Consider the following 13,981-nt stretch of genomic DNA (forward strand, 5'->3'; position numbering starts at 1 on the left):
TTTTTGTTTTCTTGATGGATGTAAATAAAAGCAACTGCTGTAACTGTTGAATGTATGGCCATGTCCGCCATTTCTACTATCGAACTCGGCATTACACTAAATGTTCTGGAAGCTGCAGTTTCATTGTTTTAAATTGTTCACCCTTTAATATTGTCTTCCGTGTATTCTGGGTAAAAAAAAATTCAGTTTAAGCTCTCTTTTTGTAAAAGAGCTTCTTTTGAAGGTATTTTAATGGGAGCAGCAAGTTCAGAGCAAATGCCGAGTGCTGTCAATTATAATTCTTTCAGTTGAATGAACTGACAATATGCTGTGATTTCTCGTCTGCGTCTCCTGAATTGGAAGGCATTAAATTACAAAAGCACACACAATTTAGGTTTTGGCTTACCCTAGTGATAGGCTGTTATAGTATGTCTTTAAATGGTCATATCCATAATCTCTATATAATTCAGCAACATAATGTATCATCAGTGTAACACAGTAGTTGGACTGTTAGTTGAATGAGTGAGGTGTACAAGTACAAGCTTTCCAGCAATGTGTATATGCTTTGGTCACCTTTGAATAAAGAACTTCCAAAATCTTGCCAGTCCCACTTAGGCAATTGTTGAGTTTGTCTTTGAAGAACAGAAGTGTGTGCAACCCAGACATATAGTTGAAAGCATTACTGCAAAAAATCCTATGGCATGAAGAAAATACTCACTTTTGCAAAGAAACCAAGATGGTAACTAAAATAATTTAATAAACATTTACTCTAGTATGATTCGTTGACTTTCTTTATTTCTTGTTTTCCTGTTTGATTGAATTTACTTCACTTATCCTTGATTCTTCCTCACTGACTGTTTATCTACTTGTATTCTGCAAGGTTTGCTTGTATATTCCTTTTACTTTTTTATTTCTTGCTGCTGTGAGAAGACACAAAATGAGGAGCTAGGTTGTAAAAAGATATCATAGACACTGGCTCAAATGAGCAATACTTGTATTTATGCAAAAGGATATAACCAAATCTGTTGCTTGTTTTAGGCTGCAAGACTGGGCATCCTCCCTGGAGGACGTGGTAAGACTATGCAAACACGAGGCCGAGGTCGAGGCAGGAGTGTGAGGGGAAGAGGCGCACAGATGCACATGGTGGTTGATCACAGGCCCAAAACTTTAACGGTATTCGGCTTCACACAGGAGGAAAAAGATGAATTAATGCCACATTTCTCAGTAAGTCCAGACCTAAAATTAATTCAACATTGAAATTTAAGTAATCTAATTGGCAAAAGATTGCATGTGTTTTGATTTTGTTCATTTCCAAGCATTCATAACATCCTGGGGTCCACAAACTCCCTGTGCTATGTTTCGCTATTTACCTATAATTTAGGAAACATAAGCAAAACTTAAAGTTTAAAAGTTATACTGTCAATGAGAAATACTGTTCATAATCCCACTCTGTTCTAGCTTCCAAGTCTATTTTAGGTTATTTAATGCTTCTATATTCCATAATTTCTTGGCCTGTTACTTGACTGTGCTGCAGTGGCAACGTACAGTTGGTATGCATAGAACACAAGTTTCCCATTGAGGAATAATTGAGGGGGTTAGCCCACTAATCTGTGAATCACCTCAGACTTTAAATTAGCTCTACTTACATACCTACTCAGAAACTCTGTCTTTTATTTTCCTGTTAAACCAGAGTGAATAATGTCGATAGTTTCAAAGACTTGTCAACTACTTGCTATTGTAACTGGTCTTCCTTCTACCAAAGGGCTATTCTGTTGTCCTCAATCTGCTGAAACAGATTCAATGTCCACCGTTCATGAGTACCTTCCACAAGGGAGACAATACTTGCAAATCTATATCGTATTGTCCATTATTTATTATTAATATTTCCAAGTGCTATAACGAATTGTCTAGATTGCATGACTTCAGTCACAAATGTTAGGTCAGAAATGCTGAATTTAGCACAAGAATTATTATAAATTAGCAAAAATCAACGCAGACCAAACACATACCATACTTTTTTGCATATAATATATACATCAACTTGAATGGAAAGTCAAAATTGAGTTGCCACCACCATGTACTGAACATCACTTTAATAATTCTGTGATGAAAATGTCATTCTTAGAAAACCACCACCTGCAAGTTCCCCTGCAAGTCTCTCATCATCTTGATTTGTAACTATATTGTTATTCTATCACTGTTGCTGGATCAAACAGAGTTGTTACCTCTGTTTTGTTGCCTGTGCCATGTGCTAGTGAAGCGAGGAACAAGGAGAGAATGGAACTGAACACGTAGCTACAGTGATGGTGCAGGAGGGAGGGGTTTGGATTCATGGATAATTGGAGCCCTTTCTGGAGAAGGTGGGACCTGTACAAAGAGGATGGTCTTCATCTGAACCAGAGGGGTACCAATATCCTGAGGGGGGATATTTGCTAATGCTCTTCGGGGGTGGGGGGGGGTTAAATTAGTGGGATAGGAATCTGAATTGTAGCTCCAGTGTACAAGAGGTTGAGGGTAGTGAGGTCAGGGATGGGTTTACAAGGTCATGAGAAGGCACCAGTAATCAGGGGTACTTCAATGCCAAGAGCATCCGGAATAAGTTGGACAAACTTGTAGCATGGGTTGGTACCTGGGGATATGATGTTGTGGCCATTTCAGAGGAATGGTGGTTGGAGATTCTGGGATTTAGATGTTTCAGTAAGAACAGAAGGTGGTAAAAGTGGGGAGGTGGTTGTAGAATTGTTAATCAGGGTAGTATTACAGCAGCTGAGATAACATTTGAGGACTCCTCTACTTAGGTAGTTTGGGCTGAGGTTAGAAACAGGAAAGGAGAGGTCACCCTCTTGGGACTTTTCTATATGCCTCCGAATTCTTCCAGGGATGTAGAGGAAAGGGTAGCAAAGATGATTCTCGATAGGAACAGGGTAGTTGTTATGTGGGGTGGGGGGGGGGTGCGGTCTTTGACTTCTCCAACATTGACTGGGAATACTATAGTTCAAGTAGTTTAGATGGATCAGTTTTTGTTCAATGTATGCAGGAGGGTTTTCTGACACAGTATGTAGACAGGGCCAACAAAGGGTGATACCATATTGGATTTGATACTGGGTAATGAACCCGGCCAGGTGTTAGATTTGGAGGTAGGTGAGCACTTTGGCGATAGTGACCATAAATCAGTTATGTTTACACCAGCAATGGGCAGAAATAGGTTTTTACCACCGGGAAAGAGGTATGACTGGGGAAAAGGCAATTGTGATGCGATCAGGCAAGATTTCGGATGCATAGGATGGGGAAGGAATCTGCAGGGGATGGACACGCTTGAAATGTGGAGCTTATTCAAGGAACAGCTACTACAAGTCCTTGATAAGTATGTACCTATGAGGCAGAGAGGTAGTTATCGAGGGGGGAGCCATGGTTTACCAAGAAGTTGAAGCTCTTGTCAAGAAGAAGAAGAAAGCTTATGTGGGGATGAAGCATGAAGGCTCGGTTAGGGAGCTTGAGAGTTAAAAGTTACACAGAAAAGATGTAAAGAGAAGGTTAAGAAGAACCAGAAGGGGACATGAGAAGTTGTTTGTGGATAGGATCAAGGAAAACCCTAAGGCCTTCTACAGGTATATCAGAAGTAAAAGAGTGACTAAAGTAAGATTAGGGCCAATCAAGGATAAGAGTGGGAAGTTGAGTGTGGAATCTGAGGACATAGGGAAAGTGCCTATTGAATACCTTTTGTCAGTATTCATATTAGAAAAAGGCAATGTTAGTGAGAATACGGAGGTATAGGCTAATAGATTAGATGGGATTGTGGTTGACTACAAGGAGGTTTTCGCAATTTTGGAAGATCTGAAAATAGATAAGACCCCTGAGCAGGATTGATTTATCCTCGGAATCTCTGGGAAGCCAGGGAGGTGATTGCAGAGCCTTTATCTTGCATCTTTATGTCATCATTGTCGACAGGAGTAGTGCCAGAAGATTGGAGGCTAGCAAATGTTGTTCCCTTGTTTTAAGAAGGGGAGTCGAGCCAACTGTGGTAATTATAGTGAGCCTTACGTAAGGTATTGGAAAAGGTTATAAGATTTATAATCATCTGGCAAGGAATAATTTGATTAGAGACAGTCAACTTGGTTTGTGAAGGGTAGGTCATGCCTCACTAACCTTATTGAGTTCTTCAAGAAGGTGACAAAACAGGTGCATGAAGGTAAAGCGGTTGATGTGGTGTATCTGACCTTCAGTAAGGTGCTTGATAAGGTTCCACATGGTAGGCTATTGCACAAAGTACGGAGTTTTGGGATTGAAAGTGATTTAGTGAATTGGATCAGAAATTGGCGAGCTGAAAGAAGGTGGTGGTTGTTGAGAAATGTTTATCCTGGAGCTTAGTTATCAATGGTGTGCCGCAAGGATCTGTTTTGGGACCACAGCTGTTTGTCATTTTTATAGATGATCTGGATGTGGCTTAAAAGGATGGGTTAGTAAATTTGCAGATGGCGTGAAGGTAGGCAGAGTTGTGGGTAGTGCTGAAGGATGTTGTGGGTTACAGAGGGACATAAATAAGATACAGAGCTGGGTGGACAAGTGGTAAATGAAGTTTAATGCAGAAAAGTGAGGTAGTTCACTTCAAAAGAAATAACAGGAACGCAGAGTACTGGGCTATTGATCAAATTCTTAGCAGTGAAGATGAGCAGAGAGATCTGTGTCCAGGTGCATAAATCCCTGAAAGTTGCCACGCTAGGGTTGTTAAGAAGGCATATGGTGTATTGGCTTTTATTGGTAGGGGGATTGAGTTTTGGAGCCACAAGTTCATGCTTCAACTGTGCAAGGCACTGGTAAGGCCGCACCTGGGGTCTTGCGTACAGTTCTGGTAACCGCATTATAGGAAGGATCTGGAAGTTTTGGAAAGGGTTCAGAGGAGATTTACTAGGATGTTGCCTGGTTTGGAAGAAAGGTCTTCCATACGAGGGTACGTGAGGAAAGGCTGAAGGAACTGAGGCTGTTTTCGTTCGAGAGAAGAAGGTTGAGAGGTGGACGGTGAGAGCCTTTTTCCTTGGATGGTGAAGGCTAACAGCTTATAATTGAGGGGTGATAGATTTAGGACAGATATCAGGGATAGGTTCTTTACTTGATAGTTGGGGGCATGGAACGGCCTGCCTGCAACAGTAGTAGATTCGTCAATGTTAAGGGCATTTAAATGGGCATTGGATATATATATGGATAATAATGGAACAGTGTAGGTTAGATGGGCATCAGATTAATTTCACAAGTTAGCTCAACATCGAGTGCTCAAGGGCCTGAACTGTTTTAACATTCTATGTAAAATCCCAAAAATTCTTTCTTGTCAACATTGTGGGTGTGCCTAAATTCCAAGGGTTGAAGCACTTCAAGAAGGCAGCTTCCTACTACTGTCTCCTGGGCAATTAAGGATGGGCAATAAATGTTGGCTCAACAGTGAACCCATATCCCAAGAATGAATGGGAAATTCCCAGGGACATGACAGGCCAGTTGTAAGTGGTGGATGTCATTTGTGGCATCTGTAGGCCACATTTGTGGGTTAGTTTCGGCACTGCCAAACTTTTACATGTTTAATTACATACTATACCAACTAAACCACCTGGAAGGGTGTGAAAGAACAAATCTGCAATTATGAGAGGTGAAGACATTCAAGTTGTTATAATGCGAACTTCAGTTACTTGACTGTAGACTGGGATAGTGGTAGTTTTAAGGATAGAAAGGGGCGTGTCTTCTAACATCCTCCTGAACACTTCCTGGCTTAAACAAGAGAAGGGAAGCCCTGCTCGACCTGATTTTTGGGGACTGGGAAAGGTGTAAAAATGAAATTGTCAACCAAGCCGACTATAAAATGTTCAGAAGGGAGGTGAAAAGCAAATAAAAGAAGCTGAGAGAGGTGGTGGGGTAAAGAAAAAGACTGATAGCTAAAGTAATGCAAATTCACCAAGTATTTATAAATAGCAAAATGAGTCATCTGGCTGATTTGGAACCATAAAGGAGGCAGAGGCATGGATTGTGTACTGAATGAATATTTTGCATTTGTGTTTACCAAAGAAGCAGATGCTACTGAAGCCATGGTGGCAGAGGTGGAAACTCTCTTACTTTAGTGTTCAAAATACATCCAGAGAAGGTATTGGATTAGCTGTTGGTATTTTAAAGTTGCAAAAGAACCTGGACCAGATATGATGAGCCCAAGGATACTGAAGGAAGTGAGTGTGCTAACTTAGGCACTGGGGTGGTGGGAGGGTGTTGGTGGTACCAAAGAAGTGGAAAATGGCAATCGTTATACCCTTATTTCTGAAATAAGTTATAAGATAGCGCAGCAATTACAGACAACTTAAGTTTAAATTTGGCTGTGGGGAAACATCTGAAAACAAGAATCCTGGAGAGAATTAATAGTCACATGGACAAATGTGGGTTAATTAGGGTGAGCCAGAATTGTTTCTCACGGGAAAATCATGTTGAACTAACTTACTGGTCTGTTTTGAAGAGGTAACAGAGAGAGAGTTGATGAGGGGAAGATGCGTGATGTACATGTACTTCCAAAAGGTGTTCAGTCCTGCTTAGTGGACCTTTATGTACAGTTGTAGCTCATGAAATATAAGGGACAACAGTAATGCAAATACAGAATTGACTAAATGATAGAAACAAGTTAATTAGCAATATTTTTTACACAGAAAGAAACTTGAAGTGGAATTTGCCAGGCATTGATATTGGTGCCCTTCCTTTTTCTGATTTGTGTACGTGATCTAGGTTTTAGAAGAGACTATACTAAAGCTTATGGATGATAACAAATTTGCAAACATGGTAAATTGAGGAAGACAGTGTAGACATTCAAAAAGACATTGATAAAGTAATGAAATGGGCAAATAGATGGCAGATGTAATTCAATATAGAAAAACCCGAGTTAATGTATTTTGGTAAGAAGAGCTTGGACAGACAATATAACATAAGGGAATGCGATTCTAAAGTGGGTGCAGGAGCAAAGGGACCTGGGTGTATGGGTGCACAGATCTTCAAAGGTGGCAGGTGTTAAGCTAATACTGATGTTGCAACACGAAGACACAGAGCTGAACCAAATGTTTCTCCCTCTATATTACCAACACAGTAAAATCCAAAGACCCTCACAATTGACACCAATCCTGACCAGTCATTTTTGAATAACCAATTCCAGACTCTTTGAATAATTAATTCTCAGCATTAGTTTTTTAGCCTAAATGAAAGATTTATCAATTTATTAATAATACAGTAATTTTGAGATCACAATTATACAAAGTAATCTAATTAATGCCTATGTTTTACACAAGTATCACAAAGCTGGACCTTTTCTCTAGGATACCATGTCCTTGGTTTTTTTCAGAGGGGTCATAAAACACTCTGGGCTCCAAAACGGTGGCATTTAGTACAGAGATTAAAGGCCTTTTCGTTTATAGGAAACAGATGAGTCTTTAGGCCAAAGCTTTTATGTTTTTAGAAGTAACTTGTATAAGTCAAGGGGATGTGGCCAGTTCTCAAGCTGAGCAGTTCAGTCCAGAACTAGTTAGGAGTTCAGCTGTGGGCTGTGTGCAAACGGGTTGCTAAACTCTCTCTCCTTCTGCCCTTCTAACTTTGACCTGTAAGCCATTGTTTCATTTTTACTGTGTTTAAGGGGTTTGCTTATTAGGACTGTTTTGTATGTTGGGAACAGCACAATTAAGTCTAGTTGGGATAGGCTGAGTTCTGTAGGTGTTCTTTAATCTGTTCTTGGATCATGTATTGGATCACGGTTCATCATGATTCTATTTCTCAGTCTTTGTTCCATATTCGTTGATGACCTTGCCTCTTTAAAAAAAATCTAACAAGCACACTGAAGATTTCTGTAAATCCAGTATCTACAGCCTTTTGGAGAGGAAATAAAAAGTTCTGCTTCTACTCACCTTTGTGTGGAAAACGTTTTTAAACAATATCACAATGACATAGCTCTAATTCGACGATTGTACACGCTTGTTCAAAACTCCTGCACCAGAGAAAAAAAGTGTCATTATCTCTATTTAAATTCTAAATTCAAGCGAATGTAACTCCAGCTTATGCAATATGTCCTTGTGATGTATACAAATCCTGGTAACAGTCAGTTTTTCCTGTGAGGACATAGAGAGAACCTGCAAAGGATTGTAGATTGTGTGTGATTTGCAAAGTGATGGAGGCATATTAAATCTAACGTGTTGAACTGTGAATTTACCCACTTTGATAGTAAACTTGGAAAAGTAATATTTTGAAAAAGATGGAAAATAAGTGTTGGTAGTCAGGGGATGTGTACACTTGCTGAAACAAATTGCAAAATTACGGTCTGGGCTGCCTGCTTAACAAATGGTCTGGCCTAGTCCAAACCACAAGTAACCTTTAATTTCAGGCATTCACCAAAAAGACAGACAAATAAACCCAGTTGAAAGAGAAATAAAAGAAAATAACAAAATAATTAGATTACTTAAGTGGTTTTCATGAGTTGTCTACAAGCATAGATGGTTGTTTCTTGTTGATTTTCTGAAGATGTTGATCAGTGCCACTTATTTCAGTTCATGCAGAGAAAGTCAGTGATACTTGGTTTCTATTCTCTGAAATTGCAATAACTGACAATGGGAGGCCAGGCATAGAGCTGTAAATCTTCAAGGTGTTACATCAGCAGCAAAAACTCCTGCTTCCGGAAAACACAGTCCAGAACCTATTTCAAAACTCTGGCCTCTCTCTGTCACACTGACTGTCTCCCCACGTGGTCATGTTTTCTATTCAGCATCTGCCATCTGCAAGAGCATAACATCTCTTCTAGAATTGCTGGAACCAACTCTCAACCAATTAACTTCAGACCTGGCTTCAAACAAACTATAGTTTGTTTTTTAGTGCAAGCCACTGCCCACAGTCCAAAGGTTATTTTAAGCTCTCATTTCACTGCTCCAAATCAAAATTGATTATAAGTGAGTGTTCTAACAGCATAAGCACAGGTGGCTATTCAACTCATCATGCCCATATAGGTGGCCTGCAAGAGCATCTCAGCTTATTGTACTCCTCTGCCAATCCTCTGCAGACCAGTAATTTATTTCCTCAGGTAGGTACAGGATGAATTAAAATTATAGGGAACACTTCAATGTTTGACATCTGTTATCTGAACAATGCAAGCTGACCAATGGCCACGAACAAATGACCACAGAAGTGACCACTCATGCCTTCATATTTGAAAGCAACAAGCAACTTGGAGTGCTCCAAAGAGACAGATCTAGAGGCCTACCTGCGTGTAATGAACAGCAGTTGCATCATGAGCTACAAAATGAAGCAACAATGATAAGTGAACCTGGGCCATCTAAAAAGGAACAGAATGTGCAACTTCCACATAGGATGGGAAAGTGAATGTCACCAAATATACTGCTAAGTGAAAAGGGGAATTTGAAATATTGCTAACAATGATTGCAGCAAATTCAAGGACAGTTTTCCTTTTGAACAATATGCTTTGAATAAAGAAAACTGAACAATTGAAGGCAGTTTTGATTTTGTTTTTCTCAACCAGCAGCAAATAGTACAGCCTGCACTGAGCATCATTTCACATTTACACAAGAAATCATTTATGGATGAAGTGATGAAAGAACCAATGATTGTTGGTGATTCTTTATTCAAAAACTTCAAGATCAAAAAAGAAATAACAGTGACAATCCAGAACGCACAACGTGGTGCTTTCACAGTGGCATGACTGGAATCTTTGTCCTTTCAGCAACTACTATAGGACTGGTCAGAAAGTTAATGCCGCAGCAGTTGGAAGAATCCATTAATGTGACTGACACAACCCAGCTGATTGTTTCTGTGCAAATGGATTCTGTGCAAAACTCCTTCTCACGGAAAACACAGTCCAGAACCTATTTCAAAACTCTGGCCTCTCTCTGTCACACTTACTGTCTCCCCACGTGTTCACATTTTCTATTCAGCATCTGCCATCTGCAAGAGCATAACAACTAAACAGACATAACAACTAAACGTCTTCTCATCCTTGTGCCTGTGAAGTAAAAATCAAAGTGTATCTACAATAAGTTCAAAATGGATGCGTTAAGAAAAAACATCAAGACTCTGTTTTTTATCACAACTGAGTGCACTAGCCATGCTTGGTTCAAATGCAGACTTTGTTGCATTTTGCAAAATTTCCCCTCTCTTGTCAATATATAATCCATCAACACACATCAGTAAGTAAAGTTATGAAGTTTTCTCATGTATTGAAAGTTGTTGTTAAGATTGTAAACTTTGTTCGAGCAAACCTGATCAGGTGTACCTGAGAACTCTGTGGGAAGCTAGGGAAGTGATTTCTGGGCCCCTCGCTGAGATATTTGTATCATCGATAGTCACAAGTGAGGTGCCGGAAGACTGGAGGTTGGCTAACGTGCTGCCCTATTTAAGAAGGGTGGTAAGGACAAGCCAGGGAACTATAGACCAGTGAGCCTGACGTCTCTGGTGGGCGAGTTGTTGGAGGGAATCCTGAGGGACTGGATGCACATGTATTTGGAAAGGCAAGAACTGATTAGGGATTGGCAACATGGCTTTATGCTGGGACATTATGTCTCACAAACTTGATTTTTTGAGGAAGTAACAAAGAGGATTGATGAGGGCAGAGCGGTAGGCGTGATCTATATGGACTTCAGGAAGGCATTTGACCAGGTTCTAATGGAGACTGGTTAGCAAGATTAGACCTCATGGAATATCAGGCCAACTAGCCATTTGGATACAGAACTGGCTCAAAGGTAGAAGACAGAGGGTGGTGGTGGAGGGTTGTTTTTCAGACTGGAGGCCTGTGACCAGTGGAGTGCCACAAGGATTGGTGCTGGATCTGCAACTTTTCGTGATTTATATAAACGATTTGGATGTGAGCATAGGAGGTATAGTTAGTAAGTTTGCCGATGACACCAAAGTTGGATGTATAATGGGCAGTGAAGAAGGTTACCTCAGAAGACAATGGGACTTTGATCAGATGGGCCAATGGACTGACAAGTGACAGATGGGGTTTAATTCAGAAAAATGCGAGGTGCTGCATTTTGGGAAAGCAAATCTTTTCCCAACTTACGCACATAATGGTAGGGTCCTAGGGACTGTTGCTGAACAAAGAGACCTTGGAGTGCAGGTTCGTAGCTCCTTGAAAGTAGAAGTGCAGGTAGATAAGATAGTGAAGAAGGCATTTGGTATGCTTTCCTTTATTGGTCAGAGTATTGAGTTCAGGAGTTAGGAGGTAATGTTGTGGCTGTACAGGACATTAGTTAGGCCCATGTTGGAATATTGTGTGCAATTCTGGTCTCCTTCCTATCGGAAAGATGTTGTGAAACTTGAAAGGATTCAGAAAAGATTTACAAGGATGTTGCCAGGGTTGGAGGATTTGAGCTACAGGGAGAGGAGAATAGGCTAGGGCTGTTTTCCCTGGAGTGTCAGAGGCTGAGGGGTGATGTTATAGAGGTTTATAAAATCATGAGGGGCATGGATAGGATAAATAGACAAGATCTATTGGGGGAGTCCAGAACTAGAGGGCACAGGTTTAGGGTGAGAGGGGAAAGGTATAAAAGAGGCCTATGGGCAACTTTTCATGCAGAGGATGGTACGTGTATGGTTTGAGCTGCCAGAGGAAGTGGTGGAGGTTAGTATAATTGCAACATTTAAAAGGCATCTGGATGGGTATATGAATAGGAAGGGTTTGGAAGGATATGGGCTGGGGGCTGGCAGGTGGGACTAGATTAGGTTGCGATATCTGGTCGGGATGGACAAGTTGGACCGAAGGATTTATTTCTGTGATGTACATCTCTATGTCTCTAAAGGCCCTTCAGTGTTTTTGCTTAACTCCTGTCTAAACGAACTCTCTGGTGCTGACAGTGAACTAAGCTGATGTCAAACTTGATTAAGTTGAGAAGGTTTGGCAAAGACTTTGATTTTTTTGTTCTTTTGTGGGATATGGGTGTTGATGGCTGGGCAGCATTTATTGCTCTTCCCTAATTGCCTTTGAGAAGATGGCAGTGAGCTGCTTCTTGAACTGCTGCAGTTCACCCACTGTGCCATTAGGGATAGAATTCCAGGATTTTGGTCCAACAAATGTGAAGGAATGATTATATATTTCCAAGTCAGGAAGATGGCTGGCTTGGAGGGGAACTCGAAAGTGTTGATGTTCCCAAAAATCTGTTGCCCTTGTCCTTTCTAGATGGATGTGTGTTTGGAAGATGCTGTCTGAGGATATTTGGTGAATTTCTGCTGTACATCTTGTGGATAATGGACACTACTGCGACTGAGCTATTGTGATGGAGGGTGTGGATGCTTGTGGGTGTAGTGCCAATCAAGCAAGTTGCTTTGTCCTGGATGGTGTCAACTTCTTGAGTGTTGTTGAGTCTGCACTCATTCTGTCTGCACTCATATCTCCTTTCTGTGTTCTGACTTATTTGTCATTTGGTATCTGTCCTACCACAATGCTGCTGTCAGCATGCTTGTAGATGGCATTCATTCAGAATTTGGCAACACAGTTATGGATGTGCCAGGAGCACAATCGGGGCCTGAGAACACATCCCTGGGGGGGCTTCAGTGTTGAGTGGTATTATGGAGGAAGTGCAGTTGTCCATCTTCACTGATTGTGGTCTATGGGTCAGGAATCAGTGGATCCAGTTGCAAAGGGCAGAGCTGAGACCTATATCTCGGAGTTTTGCAATCAGTCTGAAGGCGTTAACCTTTGTTAACCTTTGTTATGGCATAACAATGCTTGTACCTTACAGAGAAAGGTGTTATTAGGAATGATAAACTGAGTCTTTCAGATCCTTGCTATGATGCCAAAACTGAACAAGCTAACACTTATCAGTGCTGCAAATGAATTCAAATTGAAACAGGGTGTGTGATCCTCCCATGAAACAAAAATAAAACATGGCAACATTTAAAGAGTTGGGAGAAAACATGAGAAAAAGAATCAAAGCCAAAGATAATTGGCTCCACCCAAAAAATTCCCATACTCAAAACAAGGAAGGTAGCAGAAGAATTTAACGAGTGGTTTTAATAATTAGATGTGATGGATGAAAGCATCATATTTGTCTCAAATCCATTCCTTCACTTCACAGGAATAGTCAGTTGAGCTGCTCAAGCCTGCTTCACCATTCAACAGGATCATGGCTGATCTGATAATTGTCACATTCACTTGTCTGTCCTTTCCTCATAACCTGTGATTTCTCGTACTGATCAAGAATGTATCTATCTCCATCTTATTTCCACAAGGACTCTGGCCCCATAGCAGTCTGTGACATGGAGTTCCAAAGACACTCAACTTTCAGAAAAGAAATATCTCCTCATTTCAGTTTTATACTGGCACCCCTTTATTCTGACAGTATGCCCTGTAGTGCTAGATTGCCCTATGAGGGGAAATATTGTCAGCATTTACCCTTAACAATCCTTCATGAGATCACCTCTCATTCTTTTAAGTTTCAATGAGTCAAGTCCCAAACTTTTTAATCATTGATGATAAGACAGTTCCTCCATACCAGGGACCATCCGAGTGAGCCTTCTTTGAACTACCTCCTATAAAATGATATCTTTTATTAAATAAGGGAATCAAAAATGCTCACAGTACTCCAGATGTGGTCTCACCAGAGACTTGTACAGTTGAAGTAAGACTTCCCTACATTATATTCCAACCTCCTTGAAATAAGGGCCAATGTTCCTTTAGCCTTCCTGACTACATGCTGCGTCTGTGTTTCATGCACAAGTACCCTCGACTCCTTTTGCATTGCAGCTTTAAGCAGTTTTTTACCATTGAAGTAAAACTCTAATGCTTTGCTCTCCCTTCCAAAGTGAACAATTTTGCCCACTTACTTAACCTATCAGTATCTCCCTGTAAACTTGATTTGGTGTTAGACTGAGTGTACAAAGTTAACACCCAATGCCAGGTTATAGACCAACAGGTTTATTTGGAAGCACTAGCTTTTAAAGTGCTGCTCCTTCGCCATGTGGTTGTGGAGTATAAGGTCATAAGACACAATTTAGAGCA

At 40.6% G+C, this 13,981-nt stretch overlaps 1 protein-coding gene across 3 annotated transcripts in view; it reads left to right on the forward strand.

Moving 5' to 3' along the window:
• Positions 1-13,981, forward strand: part of rbm27 (RNA binding motif protein 27) — a 152,205-nt gene that overhangs the window by 82,180 nt on the left and 56,044 nt on the right. For all 3 annotated transcript variants that reach the window (XR_009645550.1, XM_060837360.1, XM_060837361.1), the window contains exon 18: positions 1,018-1,203. Coding sequence is in view for 2 of the 3 variants with exons in the window: in XM_060837360.1 (XP_060693343.1) it covers positions 1,018-1,203 (186 nt within the window). In the remaining variant the exon portion in view is untranslated. The remainder of the gene's footprint in view (positions 1-1,017; positions 1,204-13,981) is intronic.

The sequence above is a fragment of the Hemiscyllium ocellatum genome, chromosome 16 (assembly GCF_020745735.1).
Source record: "Hemiscyllium ocellatum isolate sHemOce1 chromosome 16, sHemOce1.pat.X.cur, whole genome shotgun sequence".
NCBI classification, from domain to species: Eukaryota; Metazoa; Chordata; class Chondrichthyes; order Orectolobiformes; family Hemiscylliidae; genus Hemiscyllium; species Hemiscyllium ocellatum.